General features: G+C 47.2%; 1 protein-coding gene across 2 annotated transcripts in view; it reads left to right on the top strand.

Moving 5' to 3' along the window:
- The window catches only part of GRHL1 (grainyhead like transcription factor 1), a 41,221-nt gene extending 25,623 nt beyond the window's left edge, over positions 1-15,598 (top strand). For both annotated transcript variants that reach the window (XM_063425030.1, XM_063425023.1), the window contains exons 10-16: positions 4,490-4,577; positions 6,731-6,870; positions 7,753-7,790; positions 7,887-7,975; positions 9,671-9,756; positions 11,286-11,350; positions 12,498-15,598. In XM_063425030.1, coding sequence (XP_063281100.1) covers positions 4,490-4,577; positions 6,731-6,870; positions 7,753-7,790; positions 7,887-7,975; positions 9,671-9,756; positions 11,286-11,350; positions 12,498-12,612 — 621 coding nt within the window. In that variant the 3' untranslated portion in view covers positions 12,613-15,598. The remainder of the gene's footprint in view (positions 1-4,489; positions 4,578-6,730; positions 6,871-7,752; positions 7,791-7,886; positions 7,976-9,670; positions 9,757-11,285; positions 11,351-12,497) is intronic.
- Positions 15,599-27,395: the final 11,797 nt, after the last annotated feature.

Raw genomic sequence — 27,395 nt, 5'->3', positions numbered from 1 at the left:
CTGTAACCCCTCTCTGGTCCTGGGCTGGCTTTGCCATTGTGTGGTCTTGCCTCGTGTTCCCTAGGACACTGAGACAAAGATTCATCTCATGCACCATTGTTCTGTCTCTGCTTACCTCCCAAAATACACGGTGCCCTCTGTGCTCCTGCTGTAGCATCCCATTAACTCACCCTGCCACACATTCTGTTGTCCATCTGTAGGCTTTGAAATGAGTGCCTCTGCATTCCTGCACAGCTGGGAGAGCTGCCTGTAGCTGCTCCTGTTGTGATACTTTCTGCAGAGAATTTACCAGGACATAGCAAAGGCTCTCCAGATCCATCTTAAAGACTTGCCAGTAAGCCTAAGAGGCTTGGGTCTCATGAGATTTCTTCAGGCCTTTATTTTTCCTTAGTTTTCTATTGTCTTTTGCCTATTTCAAGATGAGACTGAAGCCAGTGTGTCATCTAATGTTTTTTCACCCAAGTAATCTGGGAGCCTTGTGTGCTATCAACCTGTTTTCTCTATAATACAGACAGGACAGAGTTGCTACAGGGTAGGGGGGGATCTTTTACTCCTAAATTGTCCAAACAATTACTGACACAATGCTAAAATGACTGACAATCTTGTGCCACTGCTAATAAGACAAATTAGTTAATAAAAAGGCAGATGTGTACTCAGTATATAGACTCCAATGGCTTCCTTCAAGCTATGGCAGAAATTTCAGCAAATCTAGTAATGCAGTAATGCCAGTGCATCTTTTATTTCCCTGTTGAGATTTTGACTTACTCTCCTGGTTTATTCCTCCAGATACTTTGCAAATTGTACCTGAATTAAAAGAGGAGGGAAGAAAAGAAGGAGAAATTGAAATAAAAATCAAAAGATGATAATAAAATATAAAACTGAATCTTAAAGTACCTTCCTTTCCCCCTTCCCTTCTTTTCAGGCTCAACCTCACTCCTAATCTCGCTTGTCCTCTGCAGCAGTGCAGGGGAACGGGGGCTGTGGTCAGTTCTTCACACATTGCTGGTGCTCCTACCTCCTCAGGAGGAGAGCTCCTCACACTCTTCCCTGGCCTCAGCGTGGGTGCCTCCCGTGGGAGACAGCTTCTCCAGACAGACTTCTCCAACATGAACCCTTCCCACAGGCTGCAGTTCTTCACTGCTTCAGTGGGGTCCCTTCCATGGGACTGCATGGGGTGCAGTTCTTCAGGAACAGGCTCCTCCTGTGTTGGTGCCCCATGGGGCCACAAGTTCTGACAGCAAACCTGCTCCAGCATGGGCTCCTTTCTCCATGGGGCTACAGGTCCTGCCAGAACCCTGCTCCAGCACAGACTTCCCATGGAATCACAGCCTCCTTTGGGTATCCCTCTGCTCTGGTGTGGGGTCCTGCCCAGGCTGCAGGTGGATCTCTGCTCCCCCAGGGACCTCCAAGGGCTGCAGAGGCACAGCTGCCTCCCCTTGGGCTGCACCAGAGACTGCAGGGGAATCTGCTCCAGTGCATGGCTTCCCCCTTCTGCAATGACCTTGGGATCTGCAGAGCTGTTTCTTTCACATATTCTCACTTTCCTGCTGACTGTTGCTGCAGAACATTTTCCCCCTTTCTTAAATACATAAGCCCCGAGGCACTACCACCACTGCTGATGGCCATTTTAAGCTGACTGGCATTGGCTCTGTTGGGCATGAGGGGAATAAACATCCCTGCAGAAAATCCATCCCTATAACCCCTGTGTGCTATCACATCATATACAAACCCCATGTACTCTTGGGCCCTAATGCTGGCTGCTTGCTCCAGGCTCCTGTAAGAGCATTGGCATTTCAGAAAGAGCACCTATTTTCTGCCCTGTATTGAGTTGCATGTAATCAGTCAGCTGCTTTTGAATGTTTATAGGACCATTGTTACTGTAATATCCACACCTGTTACAGCCCTGAATGTGTTTGTCCTCATGTGACCACTCTTACCTGTAGAAATTCTGTTACCCGTGTTTTCTTCATGGAGGGCAAGTCTATAGTGTGGAAAAAAACCTACAAACCAGCAGAAATTTGATGTTGTGGCCACCTAACACAGATGTCTCCTCTATTCCTTTGTCAAGGCTGTGCTTGCAGTGCCTGGATGTTTGGTTTTCATCTCCTCCTGTGTGGTTTCAGGACCTGAGTAAAGCAGTATGGGTATATTGGTGTCATCCTGTAGAATGTTATGGCACAAGCTTCCTTCAGGCTTGGCCCAGCAATATTTGGGCTGAGCAGGGATGGGGCTGACCTGTCCCAGAGGAAGATGATCTTCTCTATTCTGAATGGTACCTCAGCTGTGCATCCATATGAGGAGAATTAAACACAGGGTTTCACAGACTAGAGCTCGTGTTGCCCTCTGGGACCTGCTGTTACTCTGGTGGCAATGGGCAGTGCTGTGGGAAGGCTTTCATGGGATGCTGGGAGCTGTTGGAGGGAGAGAGTGGGTGCCAGGCTGCTGGAGCACTGGCTGGGGATGTGAATGGGCAGCAACGTGGAGATTGTTCTTTCAGTTGCATGGTCACAGAATGGTTTGGGTTGCAAAGCACCTTTAAAGGTCATCTCATCTAGGTCTCTGCCATGGTCAGGGATACATTCCACTAAAGCAGTTTACTCAAAGCCCCATCCAACCTGGCCTTGAACACTTCAGGGATGGGGCATCCACAGCTTCTCTGGCCAACCTGTTCCAGTGCCTTGCGACTCATAAGAAAAAAAATTCTCCTTATGTCCGGAATAAAAATATCCTCCTTGAGTTTGAAACCACTGCTCCCTGAGCTCTGCTGGCAGGGCAGAAAAGCCTGCTATCAAGACATAACTTGTTTTTGTTTTTAAATGCACCCCAGTAGCCTGCATCAAGTTGTCTTTCAAGCAGGGAATGGGAGGGCAGAGGTTTTCTCAATTCTTGTTGAATCAGCATGTTCTCTGCAAGGAAGCAGATGCTGTTCTTTAGCACAGTGTTTGAGTAGCACAACTTCATTATTTCCACATGGAAGGTAAAAAAAAGATCTGGACCCAAATCTAATCTTTCTATTCTCAAACTGAGCTGTTGTGACTGCTCTGGTAAGGGATGGCACAGAGGGGTTCAGGTCCAGCTCTGCTGAGGTTTAGGTGGGATGTCTTCACTGTAGTGGGCTATATCAGCTTTATTGTGTCAAGTAAAGCTGGCAATGCCTATGTCTTCATGTGTATTTTTTTCTTTTTCACGACAACTGCCTGAAGCTGCTTTTTTCCCTCCCATTGGGTAGAAGAAAAGATGATCTGTGTTAATGTGTATCAAATATCTTAGCTAATTTTCCTTTTTATTGCTGGTGCAGATAAGCCCAGTGCAACCACCAGGCATAGCAGCTTGGCATCTATAGATCATTGATTTACTGGGAAGTAAGGAGGGCTGTTCCCCCTCTCAAATACACCATTAGGCACAGATTCCCACCCCATGGCCACAGGAGTTTTGACACCTCTTTTGCTGTACCTAATCAAGTCTTCCTCCAGTGCCACACAAGGATGTGGGTGTGTTTTGGCAGCTTTGAAGGAGAAGGAACCAGAAATAATGGCTTGCTGTGCCCAGTAACTGTTACCTTTTGCCCTGCTTTGTGGCAGGGTGTTGTGGGACAGGTAGAACTTGTGTATACCAGTTCTGGTGGCCTAGTGGTAGCACCAGGATTGAGTGTTGGGGATCTCCTGTGGCTTATTGCTTCATGCAGCTGGCAATGTGACATCCCTGACTTAACCCACAGTCACATGTGAGGTCTGGGTAGAGCTGGAGGAATGAACACTATTCCAAAGCTTCTTCCTTGCTTTTCTTTCTCCATCATAGTGTCCTCATCTTGCAGAAAAAAGAGCATTTATTGCACTGTCCCTTCTGCTGTTGGGTTTGGAAGGCCAGGAACAGTGCAGGCATGAACCCAGTTAGGGCATCTCAATTCCACCATGGCCTGAGCCTGATGAAAAGAGAAGAAATAATCCCTGCTTTAAAGCAGTGCACATCTGCAGCTTGAGCTCAGTGAAGGCTGGTGCAACTGCTGCAGGCTCTGGGTGAAATGTACAGGAGATATCTTGTACTTGGTGAGCCAAGTGTGGTGTGACTTCCATAGATTTTAAGGACAATCAAGGGAACTCCTAAATTGGGAGAAGCTGCAATTCTTTATTGTTTTAACACTTCAACTATACTTTTACCCGACGCTTTATACAATTGTTATAGATGTGGGTATCTTTTGTCATGGTATCTCCATCTGACTTGAAAGAAAGGCAAGTTTGCATGTTGGATATGGTTGTTGGATTTCATTAGATGATAGGATTCAAAAGTAAGCAGATCTCAAAGTTGGCACACTCTGGCAAACCTGCAGCTCAGCTACTATGGAACTGACCTCCACAAACAGCTCTGGAAGAATTGGCGTTCCTGCCTCTGCAGCTGAAAAAATACTCCAAAAATTAAAAATATCTCTCTTTCTCTCCCCTCCCCTCTTCTTCACTCCCCCATTCCTTTCCCTTAATCTCTTGGCTGACAGGGAGCAGAGAGGAAGATCAGGGATGAAGAGCGAAAGCAAAGCAAAAGAAAAGGCAAGTGCACTGATCCCAGCTCTCAGTTGAATGCCTGTAAGTAGAACTTACTCCATCAGTATTTTAAGTATTGGATTTCATTTTGGCTACAAATAGCTTGTGCAGTAAAACTCTCAAGTCAATTTTTATCCTCTATGGACCTATGCTTTTTTTAAGCAGTTACTTATGGAACAGTCATTGTGTTTTGCACCACACTGGGTCATTTAGGGCTTCATTCTGTGTAATTCTTTGTGTCTTGCTGTGTATTCAGTCAGGTATGGGTTGTAGCAGTTGAAGTTGGTGGGGTGAAGGTGGGATTTTTGGCCAGTGCTGGAGCCCCTCCCAAGTCTGGTGGCAGTGAGAATGACCAGTTCCAAATATTTTCAGCTCAGTCCCAAACTTAGTTTTTAATTCAGGTTAAAAATGTGTTTGAACTCCTCAGCAAGGCCGTGGCAGTGTTGAGGCTGAGCCTCCGGGCTCTCAGTCCTATGCTCGCTCTTCTGGAGCAAAGTGTCCTTAGCAAGTAATTTGAAAGTGTCTGCGTGTGTGAAGCATGTGGAGCCCTCAGCACTGTAGTACTTAAAGGATGAGGAGTTTCTTCCTGCTGCTTCCTTCTTCTTCAGCTGCTGCAGATGACAGATGCTGGGTCTGGGTGACTGGTTATTCACCAGCAGAGCTGCTTAGGGGAAGATGTATCTCCTGTTCTTTGCTGGCACGGGGCAGGCGCGTGCTCTCGCTCGCTCTGCCATGAACAGACTGGTTCAGCCAGCACGCACCTCTCAGCTCGCTGGGCAGGATTTTCCTGATGCAGCAGGTACAGGCTGCTGGAGCAGCTTCAGAAGATAATGCTGAAGGGAACCCATTTGCTCCAGGGAAGTTGTGGAAAGGGCTGGGGTTTTGTTTTTTTTTGAAGTACATCACAAGAGGCAGGTTTAACACAGCGTTAGCATTTCACAAACGTAATAGCCCCAGTGGCTCCCAAGAGATTACTGCATGCAGCCCTTTGCATCCTGGCTGGAAAGGGAAGGCAGTTTCAGTACACATTTCCCAAGATCTTATGATTTTACAAAAGCTGCTTTCCAATGTTAATTTTCTAGGCTTGGGCTTAGCCCACTGTCATCCTTTTCTTCCTGGAAAGTATGATCTTTGGCTCTTTAGTTCTTACGTGGGAGTTTTTGATTCCTTGAAGCCATAAGCTGTTATCAAATACCAGGTGTATATGAACTCTTCAACAGCAGAAACAGTTGGTGGCTTTTGGTCAAAGTTATTTTTACAGAAATTCAGCAATCAAAAAAAGAAATTAAGTTTTGCAAGGAGAAAATAGTGTATTTTCTACTGAGGACATGAGAAATGGTTTTGTTTGAAGAAGTTTGTTTTGTTTGCAGTTGTTTTGACCTCAGATGGATATGTTTCCACTTGGTAAAATAAAGTTTTCAACTGTGAAAGTTTGACATGAATGTATTTGAAATGCAGATTAAGGTACCACCTGCCTCCCTTTCTCCTCAGAGGGTCTTGTGGATGAAGTCTGCCCTCTTGGTGGGTTGTGTCACATCAGCTGGTACATTGTGAGAGCCAAAGGGCTCTGTGGGAGACACTGCTGATCCGAGGGGCATGGACTAGGGGCTGGCCTGAGGTGACCAGGATGAACAATGAGAGGAACCAGAATGTGAAACTTGGAAGTGTGGAATCAAAATGTAACTTTAAATATAACAACTTCCACATACCAATATTTGTACTACAGCTATAGTATAGTGCTGCTGTGGTGCTGTCTCTTTAAGATCTCCCAACTGGGAACATGTAGTTGTCCTTTTGTCTTCTTTGTATCCTCCTGGTGTAGGAACAGCAGCAAGCTTTTGAGGGAATGGAGAGGTTTTGTGCTCTGTTTGGATGGCTTGCTTGGTATCAGTTGGTTGGTTCCTCTCTTGTTCTGAGTGCCAGGTTATTGTCCATCCTAATTAATACCTAAACAAAGTTGAGCCACTCAGTTCGAGATGTGGAGAAAGCTTTGACTACTCTGTGAATCAAGTCCTCAGGGCCCAGGCCCTCAGTTGAGAGGTAGACAACCAAAGTTCAAACTCCATTACCACAGGAGCTTTTTGCTTTGACCCTGACTGCAGAATACCCATGTTCAGCAGTGTATGTACCTTTTAAATCATGTAGGGCCCCATCAGGGCCTTCAGTGGCCTCTATCCTGATCTTTGTCTCCGCAGTTTCTGATGTCAAGGTGCCCATGCTTCCCTCACACAAACGAACCGACATCACCATCTTCAAGCCCTTCATGGACCTGGACACTCAGCCTGTCCTGTTCATCCCTGATGTTCACTTTGCAAACCTGCAGCGTGGGGCTCACGTGAGTACAGCTCCTGGGTGTGGGGATGAAGAGGCTCTGAGATGTATCTGCAAAAGGCCTGGGATGCTGTGTGTGTGTATGTACATATGAATTGTCAGACTGCATCAGTGCTGTCATCAAATACAGGCTGAGTCTCATATGGGCAAGCAATGTTGCTCCAAGGTACATTGGCTGGAGTTAACTGGGGCTGTTTCACCATGAAATTATTTTCTGTCAAGTCCAGTTTCTGTGAATCTGAAAGGAGTTTTCCATAGCATTTCCATTGCATGAACTGCAGGGTGGTTTTCTCTTGTAACATGCCTTGGGATTCTGGCACGCTGTTGTACAGCACAGACTCCTCCAGATGCCTGCTGCAGGGTTAAAATCCATCCTGTGGAACTGGCATGTGTCAGCTCTGTGATCCACTGCCAGAGTGCCCTGCCTCAGTGTTCCTGGAAAGTTCTAGCTTACAAGAAACTGGAAGAGAAAAAATTAGCATGCAACCAGGTTTCAAAATCTTGAACTTTGCTGTACCAGGAGTTCTTCCATGCTCTAACATAACCTAAATCTTACTTTTTAAGAGCATTGCCTGAACTCCTAGCAAGGACGGAGAATAAACTTGTATCCATAAGGCTGACATTCCAGCATGTTTTTCTGCAAAGGCCCTATTGCTGAGTTTTGTCAGAAGACTCTGCACCAGTCCAGGCAGAAAACTGATTAGCTACTCTTTGTTCCTGTCTCTTATTTGAGAGCCTTTATTACTTCTTATAAAAAAGGGTAAAGAAGATGCTTACTGGCTTTTGGAACCAAAGTGTCATTCGATTTAGCTTTGAAATATTGTAAGAGAAAATTAATTCTAGTTGTGGATGAAATATTCACAAACTCTCACCTTTGTTTTTAAAGGTCCTTCCTGTTGCTTCAGAAGAAATGGAGGGTGAAAGGTAAGAGCTGCCCTTCAACTCCTGACACCTTGCTCTCAGACAGAGATAAGTCCCTGTAATTACACCACTGCTAACTTTTTGCCTTGTCAATGACAGCTCCAACATGAAGAGAGGAGCTTATATTGGTGAAGAGGACTTTATTGCTACTCCAAATAAGATGGCCAGAATAGAAGAGCCAAAAAGAGGTATTTTCTTTATTCAGAGACTGAATTTTTGGAGTATTTATCTATCATGATCGCGGGATGCATCTGAGGTTAAAGAATTTTTAAATTCATATTGATGTATACTTCAGACAGATTTTTCTGGCTTTGAGTAGTGACAGTTCATGTATCAAGATGTGGTTCAGCTGTGCAAATATTTTACATTGTGAGAATTTCTGGAGGTTTCTGCCAGCTCAGACAGTAATGGGCTCTGAACCTGTAAGGAAAGAGAGTCGAGACAAGGTGAACAGTTTATCAGTACCCCTAATGGATTGGGGCAGAGAATTCATTGTGTAACTTGCTACAAAATACTCTGGAAATCTCCTCCAGGACTTCAAGCAATGAACACCAAGAACTGGTTCTAGGTATAAAATTGTTGCATCTTTCATGGTGCCAGGAAATGGGATGTTCTCCTCTGAAAGCCAAGCTAAGAGAACATTCTGCTAGTTTTTAACTGAGTTTCAGTCTTTGCAATTTCATGTTGCAGTGGTGTTGTGAAGGAGATAAATGAGAGGTCCCTTTGGGGTGTTGGAGGTGCTGTACCTGCTTGATGATCATTGTGTTTGGAAGGACTGCAACAAAGCTTGAAATACTAAACCTGTGAAGCAGCACATGCTAAGTCTAGCAAGTCTGACCACAATGGGGCTGCATTTCTGGAAAAACCAGTAGGGAAGGATGACTTTTGTGGAAGGAAATCAGACTCCTGTTTTTTCATATTGCTGTATGCTGTAAAACAAGGCCCATGGGATTCTCTCTCCTTTGGTTGACTCTCATCTGACCTGTGCTGTAACTGAGAGTATGTGTCCTGTCTTCCTTTTTCAAATCTACAGTCCTCCCTTTTTAAACCTGCCTTCAGCAGGCAAATTGAGAAATGCATCAAGGTGCTGTGCTGTCCTGAGTTCACTTTGTTCCATTAGAAATGCCAGTAATTGTTCCATCTTGCAGGTGTGTCAAAGCTATGGCAGATGAACCCTTGCAAACAATTCAGGCTGCAATACCCAGTCATTAGGAGATGGATTAAAGACAGCAAAGCTGTTAAAGTCCAAGCTTTCTTGCTCTCCTGGCTTATTCCTCAGCCTTAATGCAGTTTTACTGAGGCTGATGTTACATGCAATGAGTTTGTGCTAGCTTGAGAATGCCAGGGATGTTCACCTAATTGGGATTCTTGCTCTTTCATCCCCTCCTAGCAGGAGACCAAGCCCGTGCTGTGTGTCAGCTCTGGTGGTAAGAGTGTTACTGAAACACAGCAAGGGGTGGGAAGAAAGATGAGACACTGTGGGAGGAACACAGAACTGTACAAATAAATTATTGAAAAATTAGGAGGTGGGCAGGATGGCTTCACCTGCTGTGGTAGCATCTGTCAAATCATTTGATTGTGAAAAGTCTTATTGCAAATGACTGTAAGAAATGGAGGAACCCAAGAGTCTCAAAGATTTGTGTTTCGTATTCCTCCTTTCTTTGTTTCAACTATGACTTTTTTTTGTAATAATAGAGAAAATCAAGAAAATACAAAGTATTTTGACAATAAAAATACTGTGGCTTTACGTGCAATTGAATGGATGTATGCACATTTCTTCATCAGATCCTCAGTGGATGTCCCCATGTGCTTAGCCACTGTGGGATACAGATCTTTCCTGAGAAGCAATTGCACAGTTAATTCCTCTCCAAATTGCTTTCCAGTGTTGCTGTATGTCCGAAAAGAGTCAGAGGAAGTGTTTGATGCACTAATGTTAAAGACACCATCTCTGAAAGGCCTGATGGAAGCGGTAAGTGGTGAGGTTGGTTTATAGTCCTTGGGAAAAAGCCCTGGCTACCCAGTCCTTACACACTGGCCAGTCACAGGAGGCAGACTTTCTAGCCACAGCTTGTGTCCACATATTTCTAGTCTTCTGGATAAAAAGATAAGGAAGATTTCCATTCAATAACATGGAAATTAATGCAAATAATGCTTTAATTTATTATTAAGGAAATACAGGAAGCTTGTCTTTTTATGTACCTTACCCCACATCTGTGGGGTCTGGGTGTAAGAAGCCTTCCTGAAGATCCAGGTGTGTCAGACTTGATGGTTGGCTGTTCCTCTTGTCAGAGAGGGTACTTTTGTTAGGAGATGGAGTGATTTTCAGAATGTGTCCAGTGGCTTGGGTTTGTTTCAGCCGCTTGCGGCCCTCCACTGCCCTTTCACAAGCAGAGCACCAAGTCCCAGCTGCTGTGTGTTGCTGAAGACTTTGATATATCTGTGCACACGTGTGAAATTGCTGTCTGGTGCTTGACTTCCAAAACTGACTTCCACTATCTGCTGCAGAGCAAGGGAAGCACAGAGCTTAAGTCCAAGGAATGGTGTAATGTTTGGCATGAGCTCAAAGTGACATTTGTCTGTCTCTTTCTGTGACTAATGCCTCTGCTCAGGGAACCGGGGCTTGGGGGATTTACAGGCAGGTCTGGCCACTAACTTTTGGCTGTAGAGGTAGTTCTGTAACCAGAATCTTTATCTCTTCCTGGCTGTGAGGCTTTGGCAGCTGGAGGGTGGAGGCTAATGGAGAGAGGGATTGAAGGCTGTGAAGTCCTCCCTTACCCTATGCTCCTGAAGTGAAGCTGCACCTTTGTTGTTTCACTCAGATTTCTTAAAGCAAGAAAGCAGCTGTAGTTTGGGGGAAACTCCCTGTACATTTACATATCAAAGCAGCACATTGGTTTGGTGCTTACTGTCGGTGTGATAGAGCAGTTTGCCAAAGTAAACCAGGCTCAGGTTACTGACCTCCCGACTTTCTGGAGGTTGTGAAGTGCCAAGGTCAGTGCCTATGGCTCCACACTGATCACCTGCTGGGGAAGGAGAATGTTTCTGATCACCTCATGCCCTTAGCAGCAGAGGTCCTCTCTCTGTTGCTATTTTTTTCTTTCAGCCGCTGTCATGACTAATTTTCACTTGATCCCTCTGACACTAAATTTAAAAATGGTTTTTCAGTATGCGAAGAGAACAGAGAGCCAGGAGAGAATGGGAGTCAGGGTGTGGAGTGGGCTTTTGAGTGTATGGGCAGGAGGTTGCTCTATGAGAAGTAAATAGACAGGTTTCGAACGTGATTAAATTTTTTGCACAGAAGTTAGTTAAATGCAGAGAAGGGTTTCTGATCTGTAGATTTACACTATAGTTTGGGATTTAGTGTTGCCTTTATACAGCAGAGCAGTTGTCCTCATTTGCAGGCTTCTTGTTGTTGTTGTTCCTTTCTGTAAAATAGGAAGTGAAAGACAATGACAGCAGTCTCCTTGCTTCACCAATCATTGCTTTCTTTTGTTCTAGATATCTGACAAGTATGATGTTCCTTTTGATAAAATAGGAAAAATCTTCAAAAAATGTAAAAAAGGGTGAGTATGTACCTGTGCAACAACTGCATAACAATGTGAACACCTTCTTCAAACATGTAGGCAGATCTGCTCTGTGATTCCCCCATGCACTGCAGATACGTGAATGCCATTTGCTGTTGTGTGTGTGTGCACACATTCCAACATCATCCACAGAGCTGAAGAGTAGAAGACCATAGGAAAGGTCCTACAGAAATATGTAGTTTGGCTTCCTGGGCAAATGGAAATCATGGAACCTCTCTGAGCTAATTGTTATTTGAACTAGAGTTGATCGTGTCAGAGGAAGAAGAGTTCAGTTGTTCAAAGACTCCCAATGATGAAGAACCTCCTCTGACACATGTTAAATTGTTCCAGTGGTGACTGGGCTCACTATATCTGCATTTGGCTACAATTACTAATCCTGGTTTGGTTTTTTGTGGGCTAAATTGAAGAGAACTTAGTTGTGAAGTGTCTGCTTCTCCCAGAGGCCATACTTCATCATCTTTTTATTTTGTAGCATAAGTAATTGAGTTTTTGAACATCATCTGCTTTTGTTTTATCATTTAATTTCTCAGTAATTTTCTTGGATTCTCTATAAGTCAGTTTGGTGTCTCAGCTCCTTCTTCTTCTAGCCAGAAAATGACACCCTTCCAGGGCTGTGCTTTCATAGCAGATTTACCCCACCAAAATAGCTGCAAAAGCTTAGAATCTGTGATATCTAAACCACTGCTAAGCATAGCTTTGTGTTCATGTGTGCCCACAAACACACAGGTATTGACCTTTCTGGCAAATGAAAGATGTGGCCAAGCCATGGGTGGTTTCTTCTCTGTAGGGTTTTATGCTGATAGTTTATAACTGACCCAAACCCATTCAGAGCCCCAGGTGCTTGCAGCTTCAGAAGGATTCTGCTGGTTCCACAATCTCTGTCCCTCCCTGGTCCAGGAGCCAGATTTAATCCTTCCATTCAGACCCTGAGAAGTGTGGCTGCCAGCCTTGATGGCAGGTCTGTGTCAGAACAGCCAGATCTGCTAAGGGAAGCAATGAGTCAGAGAGAGATGAGCAGGGATCTTGTGTTACCCTTCAGTAATCCAGGCTTTTTTAGGTTTGAGAATGCCTTTGCTCTCTTAGGCATGTAGAACTGTAAAATACCCGATCTATTTTGTTTTTCCAGAATTCTGGTCAACATGGACGATAACATTGTGAAACACTATTCTAATGAAGATACCTTCCAGCTGCAGATTGAAGAGGTTGGAGGATCTTACAAGCTCACTCTGACTGAGATCTAAGATCACAGATCACTGTGGATTTTAAACAAAGGTCTCAAATGAACATTTTCCCATAATTCCGTATGTTGGGCAAAACACTAATCACCTCCAGAAGAAAGCCAGATGTTTGACTTGTTCTGGGGAGCAGAGCAGTGGTTTTGCTTAATACATTGTGTTTATGTTCTTGCTCATGACCTTATTTGCACTTGAAATGGGCAAGGAAAAATTGGCAATTAAATGGAGAGCATGTATCTATTTTTACTAGTGTATTAACCACTAGTAGGTATGGGAGGGAAAATCTCCTGGAAGGTGGCCTTTTAGACTGGTGATGTCTTATTTATCTATTCAGTACCCATGTTTGAGCCTGTTATCAGCTAATACCATTTTACTGGACTGTTTTTTGCTAGGGAGAGCTGCAAAACTACTAATTGATACTAGTAGGAGTTGCATGCAGGTTGGAGAAAAGTCTATAATGTTTACTTGTGACCAGGGCAGACTGTTGAAATCACTTGTGTCATTTGGGAGGAATGTAAAACTGCCTTGCTTATGAAGAACTCGCCTTAGTAACTGTGTGAACTCTCATCAGATGAAGCTATATTGTATATAAGTGCAATATATTTTTGAAGGTTTGTAAATGTGTACATATAAGCAATATATAATATATATAAAATATGGTGTTCTGTATATACCGTGAATATATGCAATGAAGCCCATCTAAAAGGATGCCATATACAGAAAACATATTTAATGTAGATATTTAAAAATGGACAAACCCTTATCATGCACCAAAGGTGAGCACACATTTGTAGATTCATAGAAGGCACAAGAGACCTGCTTGTTAAACATGGATCTTCCTAGGTAGAAGGAAAAAGATACCAGCTCTCTCCTACGTCTTCATGCACAGGCAGGTGATGGAAGTCCTGGTTTCTGTCGTGAACTGCCACTAAGTCCTGAAACAGCTGTGTACTGCTGTCCTGGGAGGGAATTTGGGCAGGTCTGAGAGCTGGTTCACAAGAGAAGCTGGGCAGATGCAGTTCTCTTGAAGTCTCGTGTTTGGGGCTGGGAAGAAGGTCTCCTGGAAGGTGGATTTTTTTTTTTTTTCTGTAGCAGTGTACTTAAGGCTCAGCTGGATGCTGCCCACACCAGCAGCTCAGGCTGGATGAACCCATGGGCTAGATGGAGCCAGCTTGCAAGGCGTGGGGTGCCAACAACTGGAAATGCACAGGCAAGGCTTTGGAGAGAGGAAGGTTGACAAATGGCTCAGCAGGGAGTGTTAGCAGGGAGTAGAGCCTCCAACAAGGTTATGCATTCTTGGTGTCTGTACATACATGGACCCACTGCTGAGCTGGAGAGACCCAAAGGGCACCGCAGGCATCCTGAGTTCCAGACACCTCCAAAAGCACTGCCCTATGCAATTTACTCATCATGTGCATGTGCCTGTGAAGGAAAGGCACTCTGGTTAATAGCAAGTGAGAGAGGAGCACTTAGAGTGCAGCACAAAGGCAAAAACATCCATTACATAGTGAGCAGATGAACGTGAGTGCCAGGTCCAGTGTCAGAGCTTTAGTTAGGGATCTGGATAATGAAAGAGGTTTATAACATTTTCAGACAGTACAAAGCTGCACATACCTCACCTAGGACATGAAGGTCAGCCTGGAAAGACTGGAGAAAGTCCACAAAAGCAGCATATGATTTTACTTAATAATTAACAATTCTACATAACGGTTAACAAATTGTAACCTACTACTGTGCAGCTCTGTCATGGTGCTGTTTGGAAGAGGGTGGCAAATGCCACATTGAGTTGATCAGCAGGAGCACGACCTGCAGGAAATAGGAGACCTCTCCCCTTTGGCTCTGCCTGGCATCGCTGAGGCCTCCACTGGAGCCCGGAGCAGACCATGTGTCCTTCAGCCAGGGCTCAGGGCTTCCAGGAGGAAGGCCTGCGAGATTTGGCTGGTGAGGAGTCAGTTCAGATGGGATGATGGATGGAGCAGTCTCCTTGACCCATGGAAGTGTCCTCCTTATCCATGGCAAGCACAAAGAGGTAGTGGGTGTAAACCAAAGAAATTCAGGCAGGGTGTTGAGGCAGTTTTCTCTAGTGAGAAGAGCAGGTTGCCAGTGGAGGCAGTGGTTTGGCATCAAAGGTCTTCAAAACCAGGCTGAGCAAAGATATCTCAGGACTGTCACAGCTGTAATTGATTCTCCTTAGTGGTGAGTCCAGGTGATCACTTGAAGTCCCTCCCCACCTTCTTTTTTAATGATTTATATAAAATACAGTATTTTGGAACTTGTATTTGGATCAATCCTGAGCTGTTTCATTCCATTCCCCCTCTATTCCCCCCCCCTTCCTTCTCCTCCTCCATTGGTGGGCCCCAGCAGAGGGTTGGTGATGCTCTGGGCACTGCATGCTCCCCTCTTTGCCCTGTGGCTGGAGTTGAGCAGACTGCACACAGATGCATCTGTGGCTGCAGGCATGTGGCCAGAAGGAGAGAGGCTGATGTGCAGCACGGTGCTGAAGAGCCTTGGCCACCAGCTGCCACCCTGGACAAGGATGCACCTCTGGCACAGCAGCCCTGGCACTCGTACCCAGCCAGCACCGGCCTCCTGCTGGGGCTGCCCTCGGCAGTCACAGGAATCATTTGACTATGGCAAGGGAATTTTTTAAAAATACCTGATATATAGAACACATATATATATTTTACACATTTTTATTGAAAATGGAAGTTTTATTATGGAAACTTGGTCTAGGGTCAGGGAAGTAGATTTAGAGTCTCCATAGAGGTAAGATTGACATGAATGTTATTTCTTTTTACTGCTTAATGAAGTATGTGAACTAAATCTGACGATTGTTTTCCACTATAAGATATTCTGGGACACGGGTCTTATAACAGTAGCAGCAATGTCATGTATGTTTTATGAAACTGATTTTTTTTTTGTTTTGCCTGCTGTTTTTTAATTGAAAATGTATTTTAAACCAAGCTATTAAATTTTATATGTTCATTTCTAATGATGAGTCTTCTGTATAACAAATGCATCTGCTCTTATCCCTTCAATTTTTCTCTGACACAGAATCTATAAAACCCTGGTGATTGTTTTCTAGTTTCTCCTTGCAAAAGAAAATAATCCAGTGCCAGCCTTGCTGTTGTTATTCCCACATAAGAAATGGCCAGCCCCATTCTCATTCCCTGCTTTAGTCCAGCTGACCTCGTTCAGTTCAGTGTGTGGGGAAGCTGCAGCAATTGCTTCCATAGGACCCTGTCCTCTGGCAAGAGAGCAGAACATCCATGGGTAAGATCAGCTGTGTAGGGAGACCACTAGCGAAGCTGCAGGCATTGACTTTCTCAGGCTGAAAATAAAATTCACACTAACTTCTCCAGGAAAATCCTAGCACCGTGGTATCTGGAGTGGTGTTCTCTTTTTCACTGTCAGAGAATGTCTCAACAAGCGTTTGCTGTAGCTGGCTCCCAGCCCCTGCAGCAGTTGCTATCCTGGAGTAGCTCCTGTGCTGCATCTTCCCAACCACAGGCTTGTGTCAACATGCTGGGGCTGGGTGGGGAGCAGCGTGGGTGGCAGAAGATGTCTGGGCTAGGAAAAGGCCAGGGAAACCTTCACTTATTTCCTTATGGATCTGTAGTTCTTGTGCAGGCTCTGCTCGCAGGGTTTGTCCCAGGTGCAGGAAGGTGCTGCAGTGTGTCATGACTGGGTGATGCTCCAGTGCCAGGGGATGCTCTGTGTCATCTCCACCTGTTTGTACTTGCTGGAAGGCTGGGCAGGGTTCTGCCCCTGTACAGGTGGTGTGGGGCCATCTCACAGCAAACCTCAGCATGGCACACAACCCACTGCAGGGCTGGCTGAGGAACAGCTGCTACCCTCCCTTCCCTGGGGCAGACACCAGCATTTTCCTCAGCCTTCACGTGGGGTGTGTGTACATCTGTGCCAGTGCTCCCTTCTCCTGACACCTCTCAGCCCTCTTCTGTTCAAGTGAGTTTAAAGGAAGTGAAGGTGAACCCCCACAGATGCAGCCCTGAGCTCCCAAGGCAGGGAGCCTTACATGGAACTCCTTGCTTCTTCCCAGGGCATGACTCGGGGCTCTAATACTGAAACATTTAGTTAGGCTTTTAAGCTCTGACCTCTTTTTGTATGGGAAAGCTGAATTCTGCATTGGTCCCCAGCTTCTTCAAGGAACTTTGTCAAACAAGGGTTTGCAAGAGCACAGAGCTTCAATGCCCCTCTATTTGGTTTGTATTTTAGATCACTGGAGCATTTTTACAATTAAACTATTAAATATTAGACAATATTTAGATGGCATCTCAACTAGATGAATTGATCTAATATATGAGTTCTCAGAACTTGTTCAGCTGCATGTCCTTGGACTATCCTGTCACACCATTGGAAACCTGCACAGTTCACAATGCTGCAGAAGGAATATTTGGCTTTTTTCCCCTTGGCTAGTGTCAGTAGCTGCCGTGGCTGGGCCGGTTGCAGGGTTTTTGGCCACCCCATGGGTTCTTGTTCCTGCAGGGCAGTGCTGCCCTGCCCCATCCATCCGTGTGCCTGTCATGCAGCTGTGGATGGCTGATGTGCCCTCTGGCTCTAGCAGGATTTATTCTGGTGTGCCCTCTGGCTCTAGCAGGATTTATTCTGGTGTGCCCTCTGGCTCTAGCAGGATTTATTTTGTCGTGCCTCCAGCGTGGTGACGCTGCAGGTGCAATTGCCAATACCAGCTGGTGGCCAGTGTCAACAGCACTGAATTTGTGTGTGGCTGCTGCAGAACTGCTCACCTTGGGTGACATCCCAAGCCCAGAGCTGGCCTACAGGTCAGTCACCACCACTGCAGTTCCCTCATGCAGGGAAGCATGCAGCAGGCAGAGGAAAGGCATGGCTGAGCCTGGGAACAGCTCTGATGAGTGGGAACACAGTGGAAAAGTGTTTGGATGTCTTGGGGATTTGATACCTGGAGGAGAGACAGCTCTGGACTCAGGGATTATAGCAGTGAGGGGTGATGGAGCATCCTCTGTGGGTAGCTGCTGCCACCAGGCTGAAAAAGACAGTGTAAACTGGAGTGAAATTTGGAGGGTGAAATGACATGGGGAAAAACGTGGAGTCCTGTGGTTCCTCAGCACCAGGAAAATCAAGTCCCTTGATTCCTCAGTGTCCAGCAGGAGAGGGGAGCAGGATGGACCCTCAGCCAGGCAGTGCTGCCTTTGCCAACCCGTTGAATCTGCTCTTTCAACTTCTGAGCTCGCTGGTTTGGGTTGAGCAGGGCACTGTCCTGCTGCCACTGCCCAGGAGTTTGGATTGAACTGACCTGCCTGCTCCAGCCATCAGAACATGCCCAGACAGAGCCCAGTCCCTGGGAGAGACACAGCTGGAGCAGCTGCTGCCTGCAGGGACCACTGTGGGAGCAGCGCTCAGCCCTGCTCAGGGGTCTGTGACAAGGGCACAGGAGTGCAGGGCTTGGCACTGGCTCTGCTGGGCAACGGGGCCAGTGCCGTAGGGGTTGTTGCCAGTGCTTGGTTTGATGAGGCTGCTAATTTTGTCATGATAAGGCTTGCTTGATTATATTTCCTATATAATTATGTGAGCTATTAATAAGTGAATGAAGGAAAAGTGATCAGGCAGTGGTCAACTTTGCAGGTTGTGTCCCCACAGCTCCTTCTCATTTGAAATGCTTTGAGCCTGTCAGCCAGTGCTGGCCAAGGGCTTTTGGGGAGCAGCAGTGCTGTGTCCCCCATCCTGTGGATATCCTAAAGGGCCCTAAACCAGCCCTTGCTCTGCCATTTGCCTCTGCTTTGTGTGCTTAAAAAAGAGCCCAGGCCGCAGGCAAAGAGGCTGGTTGAGACTCGCTGTCTACAAAGCCTCGGGTCAGGGTAATGCCTGAGACAAAAGGAGACAGTTATAAAATCTGTGATGGCAAGCTAAAAACCAATCCATTGCTGCCTGAATCACCCCCTGCTCTGCTATGTGGCCATTTCCAAATGAGCTGGCACCTCCTGGCAGTCCTGTCCAGAGCTCTGCCTGCGAGGACCCCAGCCCAGCCTTGGGGTCCAGCTGAGCTCTGCCTCTGAGGATGCTGCCCAGCCTCAACAGAGGTGAGGGTTTTGATGAGAGAAGGGCCCAAATTCACCTCATCTCTGTAGAGGCTTGTCCCTGCTCCTCTGTACAAGCTGCAGGGCAAGGGACCACAACAGTGCCCCGTTAGTGGCCAGCAGCACCCCCAAGACCCCATTCTGGCTGCCATTGGTTTTTTTCAAAGCAAGGTTTTGAGTCTTCCTCCAGGACTGAAAAGAAAATTTGAAAGATACCTCAAGAGAAAGAAAAATGAAGATGATTTTGGTCCTAAATCACTCTCCTTCATGCCTTTTTTTTTTTTTCTTTAGGTCCATCTTTCAGTTCCTAAGTGTTTGGGGTTAATGATGCTCTTCAACACCATCAAATTGTGCAATATTTAATTTCTTGGAGGAATTTCCCCCCACCACCCTGCTTTGAAAACCCTCTTTCTCTGATCCTCAAGGTTTTTTTCACGCTGCATTACATCTGCCCATTACCCTGCTGTTATTTGCTCTAAAGGTACATCTTGAGGCTTTTATGAACCATATTTGAGCTCCGTGATGACAGCACTGGGGCAGATGTAATCCAGTGTGACAGAGCGTGTGAATGCCATAAAATGCAGGGATAGCAGGTGGAAATCTGGCCAGCAAGGACCTGGCTGGTTGCAGCAGCACTGGGATTTCATGCCCTGATGGAGAGAGAAGGAGGACTTCATCTGAGCTGGGGCAAAAAATAAGCTGCAAGCCAGGCAGATCTGTGTTTGGCACTGAATGGAAGCCCAAACCCTCAGGTTAAGGTGTTCAGGCAGGGTGTTCACAGCTCAGCTGATTTTGGTCAAGCTCAGGAGGAAAGGAGGGGTGGTGTTTGTGGAGCAGGAGCTGTGGCCAGGGCTCAGTTTGACTGTAAGGCTGGAAGGTACTGGGTGTGTGGGGAAGGTTTGGGGGTAAAAGCAATGTTTGTCCCCAGTACAGGGCCTTTCCCACCCAGCAGAACTGTGAACTGTGAATGTTCACAGCCTGCTCTTCACAGGTCACTGCATGGCTGGGGTTGAAAGGGATGTCTGGGGTCACCTGGTCCTACTCCTCTGCCCAAGCAGGGCCACCCCAGTCAGCTGCCCAGGACCCTGTCCAGAGAGGGCTTTTGAATATCCCTAGGGACAGAGACCCCACAGCCTTTCTGGACAACCCAGTACGGGGTCACCCTCACTGTGAAGTATTTCCTGCTGTTCTGAAACTCCTCCTGTGTTTGGGTTTGTGCCTTTTGTCTTTGAAGGGATGTGCTGGGTCTCCAGGAGGAAATACTGCCAAGATTTCAGAGATCAGAGATGAAGTGGTGATTTGGGACTGCCTCAGGTGAGCTGCAGCCGTGGGGAAGAGAATGCAGCTGCCCAGAGTGGGGACATCCCTGGACAACATCCACCCCTTGGAAAAGCACTGCTGGACGTGGTGCCAGCTCAGTTCTCTGCTCTGCTGGCACTGTGGCAGGATGCCCAAGGGGAGAGAAACTGAGTGTAAACAGTGTTGCCTGTACTCAGGAAGGGAAAATAGCATGGCTGAGCACCAGAAGAGCTGCAGCACAGAACTGGGACCTGAGTTTATCTCACATTAGTCATCTTGTTGCACTTCTTAACATCCTGAAGCACTGCAGTAGTGAAGAGGAAGTGCACACCCAAGGCTGAGGTAAAGATTTACCCATGCTGGGAAAAAAATAGGGACTCCTTGTCCTTTTTATGTAAATAGTGTAAAACTAAGTGGGAAAGTGCTTTTGAAGGGAGGTATTAGGATCTCCACTGTGCAAGAGGAGTTGCAGTGAGTAAGTCCAGGCAAGCACTAATTATGAGAAAAAGCATCAAGCTGGCTGGATACCTGATCCAAACAACAGGCAGGGTCTGTTCTGCAGCTGAGCAAGGGAATGGAGCCCACTGAGTCATGTATGACTGGCAGTGCTGCCAAGGAAGTATCACAACAACAGAAATTGCAGACTTCCAGCTCCCCAGCTGGGGCAGGGATGGGATGTGGCCATTGCTGGGGCCACATTACCTCCCTTTAAATGCTAGAACAGGGATTTAAACTAGTAAGCAACTCGATTGCCACTGACTTTCCCCCCCACAAAAAAAGAGCTTGGAAGGTGGCTTTTTAATTTATTTAACTATTAATGGAAAATGTATATTTCAGCAGTAAAATCCTGTACTTGACTGTGTCCTTCAATATACAGTTAATTTAGCATTTTATGTAGGAGATTGATCAAGATATAAAATCATTGATGGCATAGTTTGAGTGCAAGCACTGCAGGGGGAAATTACCCTTACAAGCAATCTCCTCAGCTTATGCCCTCCTTTGCTTTGTCTGTCATTTACCAGGGATGTGTCCTTGTCCCTGGATTTGGTGTCTGTCCTGCCAGCTGCAGCTTTTCTCTGGCCCCCCAGCATTTGCCATTGTGATGCCCAATGAGACAAATGTGGCACTGGAGAGGGAAACAGAAACCCTGTCACCCATGAGGGAGCAGGGCTGACTCAGCTGGAGGCAACGTGTCTGTAAGAGCACAGCTGTTCTGCCCACTGGGGGAGTTTGGGGAGGCAAAGGAAAGTGTCAGGCAAGCAGGATGCAGACCCTGCAGCCAGGAGCAGAGATGGGAGTGGGCACAGCACAGCCCAAGGAAACTGGAAGAAGGTGATGGTGTAGCCAGAGTGGTTGGTGAGGAGTTTATTTATAAACCTGCTGATGGGTCAGCAATCACTTCTCTGTTTGCCTGTGTGTGGTGTGACAGCTGGCTGCCACCGGGAACACCTCATGCAGCAAAATCCACAGTGCTCTTGCTCTGACACAATTTCATCCGTGTGTGCTGTTGTAGGAAGCAGCAAGCACAGTGGAGCATGCCGAGCAGGGTACCTCAGCTTCTGTCTCTTGCTCATCTGCTGCAGACCTGTGCATCTGTGAGCAGCAAGGGGTCAGACCACGCTCCCACTGCACTGGTGGCCCCATTGCCAGGTTCTTCACGCCTGGCCAGAACACATCCAGGGGCAAGCAGGACTGGGCCTTGGTGTCCATGAGATCATCCATGTGCAGGAGAGCAGCAGTAGAGGCATGTTTGGTGCCAAGGACAGTAGTTTGAAAGTGGACTTCTCATCAGTCTCATTCTCTTCCACAAAAGCTTAGAGTTTACTTCTGTTCAGGGTTGTCCTGGCTGGTCTCCTGCCCCTGCTCAGTCTCCTCATTTGTCTGACTTTCAGTGATGGTCAGTAACTGCAACCCCTGATTGTGACATTTTTACAGGGATATTCCTTATTCTTAATATTTTACCAGGAGAAGGCCAAGAAGGGAGAGGGGGAGGCTTGCTCTGCAGGGCTGGGGAAGGAGAGCATAGGAGATGCAGCTCCAGGGAGGAGGAGATGGAAAACCTGCAGAGTGGATGATGTGGAGCAGGGATATGTGAGTGATTAATTCCCCAGAGAGTGCAGGGTCAGGAGTCACCCTGAAGTGGGTGGGGGGAGGGTGGCAGGGATACAGATAAGGCACTAGGCCAGGAGTAACATGGACTCTTATTTCAGGGTCTGCTTAGAGACACGACCTCAAGCAGCAGCAATTTCTCATCAGACAACCAGGTCTGGGATGTCTCGGCCATTCCCAGGCACATAAAATGGGCCATTCCCAGAAAGAAGTGTTGGGAGAAGCTGTTGAAGGTGCTCAGTAGTGTCTCACATTATCAAACAAGAGGGGAGGACAGAGGCTGCACATCTGTACATACAGAGCCATGCAGAGAGCCCCTCTGATATCAGCTGGGTAATCCAGAGCCAGTGTGAAGCATGGGGAAAAGCAGGACCTTAAACAAGCTCCATCTGATGTTAACAAAGGTGGCACACATGACAAGACAGCAGGACACCTGTGATCACCCACCACCACCCAGAGCCTTCCCTGGGGCTTGGCACCGTTCTGTACTTGGTGCTGCACAACACTTGGGTGCCTGTGGACAGTGTTTTGGGGAGATGCCAGTGCTGGTGCTGGGGGAGCCATTGCCAATGCCAGGCCACTGCTGCCCCTGTGGTACCAATCACCCCACTAGGAACAATGTCCTGAGGTCCAGAAGTCAGCCTCTGGTCACACAGAATGCCTTCAAAACCTGAGAGCTGCATGGAAACACTGCAGGGTTGTTAACATGTGGGAGACAACTCAGGATGAAACACGTTTGCACACAGGCTTGATAGCTGCCCCTGCAAGTCCTGGGATGAGCAAAAGAGGGGAACATCCATCAGCATTGCTAATGCCCTAACATACTGTGTGTCAGAAAATATGTGTAGCTTAGTAATGCTGAGGTCAAGGGAACAGTGAAAACAATGAAGACATCCTCTTAACCAGAACAATAAATAAATAGCATGTAATTTTAAGTTTTGCTGGTTTTTAAATCCACCTCCTGGTGCCACTAAAATAGGATCAGGGCACAAATAGCAGCAGTAGAAAACCAGATGGTGCACTCAAGCAAGCAGATGGTGCACTAGTATGTCACACTTATCACTGTCACTTTTTTATTTCTATTACAGTGGACCTGTGGACAGTCCACACCTGTAATCAATATTTGGGAATTGGATTATTTTAGTTTAGTAAACACTATGTTTCACAGACTCATAACAAATCTGTTTGAGTCGTGATTTCTCCCTGTAGTACTGCCAGGGCTCACAAAGTCTTTGATGCAATTAGTATTTTTTTAATGTAGAAACATATTTTTGGGAGTTAAGAAAAAAAAATGGCAGCATGTGTTTATCCTATCAGCACACTGGGTCCAAAATAGAGCAGGAAACAGGTTTTGTGGCTCTTCTCTTAAAGCCTTTCCTTTTGCTGTAACCTGGCTATGTTTCCTTACTCTGTGCTGGCTGCTCCCCACTCCTTGGATGCTTAGCCATGCAGCAAAAGCTCAACCTGCTTCTGAAAGCGAATACGGAAGATGCAGGCGAGAAAGAATTTGACTTTTGACTCAAACTAGCTGGGGCCAGCACGTGAGGGCCGTGGTTTTGTCCTCCCCCGGGCCGAGGCTGCTGTCACTCGGGCTGTCCCTGCTGGCAGACACGTAGGCAGATCGCGGGGGGGCGGCGGGATCTGCTGCGCCACCCCATACCGCAGCCGTACACGAGATGTGCCCTTCGGCAGCCGGCCCACCCGCGGCGTGACGGCGTGGGGGGACGGCCCTGCCCTGCCCGGCCCTGCCCTCTCTCCCCTGCCCGCTGCCTCACTGCCCTGCCCTGCCCTGCCCTACCCGACCCTGGCCCTGCCCGGCCCTGCCCTCTCTCCCCTGCCCGCTGTCTCGCTGTCCGGCCCGGGGAGCGCTCCCTGTCCCCGCAGCCCGCCCGCAGCTGCCAGCGCCAGCGGCCGAGCCTGATCGCTCCACAGCAGAGGCGGCTCCCAAAACCTCCCTCACACACGCACTCCATGCCAGCTGGGCCACAGTCTTCATAAAAGGCCGTGGATTTGTCATTGCTTTTACATTCAGACATTATTCGACCAAGAAATATTTCTTGCAGGTCCTCCTTCTTTCTTTTATTCTCTTTCTTCCCACCTCTGCTCTCCATGGTTATCCCTTATATCCCTTTGTCCCCAGTATTTCTCAGAGATGCCCTGTATATAACTCTGACTATAAATACTTTCTGTATCTCTGCTGTTCCCCTGGTGAATCCCTCTTGCCGTGCTCATGCCCTTGGCCAGGGGCTGCCGCCGTTTCCATCGTGTGCTGGTAACACACAGCAGCTGGCAGAGCTCCTCCGTTCCCTACCTCGTGGGCCGTTCCTCCCCTGCCTGCTGCTGCCTGCCCAGCCAGTGTGGTTTGGGACAATCTGGGCTTGTGGCAGCTCTGGCTGTTCTGTCCTTCACAACAGAGGAGGGAGATGGGACAGAGATGCATCCTTACACAGGTCCTACCACATGCATCTTATCAGTGTCGTTCACTTCTTCCCATGTAACTCCTCAAGGCCCCTGCATAGCAGTTCTGATTGTAATTATCTGTATTTATTTGGTGCTCTCCCATTTGCTGGGCTCTGTGTCTTTACTACAGTAGCCTGCTGCTCTGTGCAGCCAGACCAGATGCTGCTGCCAAAATGCAGTAACTGTAGAGCTGCACCCCAGACAACTGCTTTGGTCTATTTTTAACCTCTGGTAAATATTAGGAAAATGGTCTGAGCCTGTAATAGTCTCCCTTCAGTCTCTTTTGAATGGTTTATGGCATAATTAGCTACAAAAAGGGAATGGGGGAGAGCTGCCTGCATGACCTTTTGTTGTTTTCAGTCTCCAGTATTAATTATTTTTCCGTGCTACTCTCACGCAGGATGTTTGATTCTTTCTTGTCATCCCAGCCAAAAGGATAAGATAGCCAGAGCAGAGCCTTCTCAACCCTCCACTGCAGCCACTTACATCTGCTCTTCCTATCTTGGAACAAATGCATTGTCTATCTCCAACAAAGAAAGCTTTTCTCTGAAGTGTTTGCCAGTGGTCTGAGTTAAACAGGCCTTTATAAACCCACAAGGTCCTCGGAGAGCCCGCTCCAGAGAATACCAGAGCAGCACTGGAAGGGGATGGGTCTGGTGCAGGATGGCTCTGCTGGGAGGAGACCACATTGCCACAGCCAGGCAGGGCAGGGACACTGGCATCCTGCAGTCACCGGCATGGGCAGGCTGCTCTGAGCTCTTTGGAGTGGAGCACTGGGGATACCCGGGCTTTGCTCCAGGTTACTGCCTCCAAGAGGGAAACTGCAGCCAGTGTGGATCACCCCGAGGATCTCACTCGTGCGTTGCTCGGGAAGCTGTGCTGCTGGGTGAAACCCCTGGGGAAATCAGTGGGTGTAGGCACAAGTATGAAGAAGCAGGATAATGTTAACTGCTTTATTATTCACCTTGGTGCAGCCTTGGGAAGGGAAAGATAGCAGAAGTAGGAGTTGGGAGAGAGGGAGAAGCTCTGAGGCTGCCAGGGCTAGGGGCTCAGGCTTTGTGGGGTTCAGACCCCTCATATTTGACATGAGGATGAAGGTGCTCCTTCCTCATCTAATGCTGCCTCAGCTGGCAGCAGTGGAAAAAGGCAAACCAGGTGGCTTTGGTAAGAGTTCCAAGGATTTATTTTAAAAACTTTAGTTGTCATTTTTAGCTCAGTGAGGGGAACATTTTCCCTATAGCACAGGTTGGAGTACAGACCTGTAACATCGCTTTTTTTAACTGGTCTTGCATCCACGAGCTGTAACGAGGACTCCTGGGGAACTTGGAACATGTAGACAGAGTCTGTGGTGTGTGACATGGGAAACACCCTGTTGGGAGTCAGGAGAAATGAATCCACTTCCCTGTGACTGCTGCTTCCCTGGCGAGGCTGCTGTGCTGCCTTCAGATGCTATTACTCAATTAAAAGTCTCTGCAGCCAATGACTAAGGCAGTGAGTGCTTTGAGCAGGAACTGCATGTGTTACAGCAAGCAGCAAGGAGACAAACACAAGTCACTTCCCAACTACAGCACAACTGGAAAACATGCAAAATAGAACAGTATTTTCCTAGGTTTACAATTCCCTAAAGGTTTTTCTTGAGAAGCATCCATATAATTGAGAGGCACAAACCCTGTGTCCCCATTGTGCCACCTCAACCGTGCTTTTTAGTCACCGATGGCATTTTCACTATTTTTTTAAATTCTCTGTCACACAACTGATTCCCTTTTGCAAACAGAACTCTTTAATGTTAGAACTTGATTTGCAGTTTGAATTATCAGCATTTTCCTTACCATCACACAGCAGAGGCCGGGGTTCCAGCACAGCAGGTCCCATGCAAACACAGAAAGAAGGCTGCTGGTAACCTACACACTGCACAAAGCGCTGGCCAGGGAGATCCTTTTAATTTGTTGTTTGATGGGCTGGGAAGTGCTAGTGCTGGGAAAGCTGAAGGACACAAAATGTGCACTAATGGAGAGCAGGGATGAGCACAGTGCAGTCAAGCTTTAGGAACTACATGGACAGCAGGGAAGGACAGGGATTCGAAAGAGCTGTAATGGAAAAATAAACCCCAGTGGTGAAATGAAGCTGACAGCAGAAGGAGCCCAGAGATTCAAGATGATTCTCTGTGCAGACACTTAATGATGTAATGTCTTCAGAAACCAGAGAAGGAACAAATAGAGATAATTCAGAAGGATAAAATGCTTTTTGCTGTCCACATTCTGTGTCAGGGAGGCATAAGGGGCAGGGTGGGTTGGGATAGTGCTGGCAAGGCCAGCAGGACCCATGTCTGTCCTGTCCCTGGAGACACATCTGACCCCTCCCTGGGGACCCAGGTCTTTCCTGTCCCCTTGCAGCCTTTGGGATGCAGAGCTGCCCTAGCTGGTGCCACCACTGCCAGCTGCTCAGTACAGCCACAAATCCTGCTGGGCATCACAGGGCCAATACACTTCAGCTGCCACTGGAAAATGAAAACAAGGGCTGGGGACAGGGAAAAGCAAAGAACACACATTTTTTAATAGGATATTTGTTGTGACTGAAGGTTTTAAGAGGCACACACTGGGCTGGCCAAGGGGAGGCCTTCCAACACCAGTGGACCCAATGATCCATAAGACTGATCCATCATGGATTTTGGGAAGGTGTTTAGGGCTATTTGTAATCCCAAATCCTCCATCCAGCAAAGCAGTGCCGTGGCCGGGCAGGCACCGGACCCCTTCCCTACCGCATGAGGCAGGCAGGACCTCGAGGGGAGCACTGGCGGTGGGTGCGGGAACAGGGGTGCTTTCCCAAAGGGGAGCACTGGCGGCGGGT

This window comes from Prinia subflava, chromosome 2, assembly GCF_021018805.1.
Source record: "Prinia subflava isolate CZ2003 ecotype Zambia chromosome 2, Cam_Psub_1.2, whole genome shotgun sequence".
Taxonomy (NCBI): Eukaryota; Metazoa; Chordata; class Aves; order Passeriformes; family Cisticolidae; genus Prinia; species Prinia subflava.
Note: the sequence above shows the minus strand (reverse complement) of the source record. Positions and strands in the feature narration are given on the sequence as shown.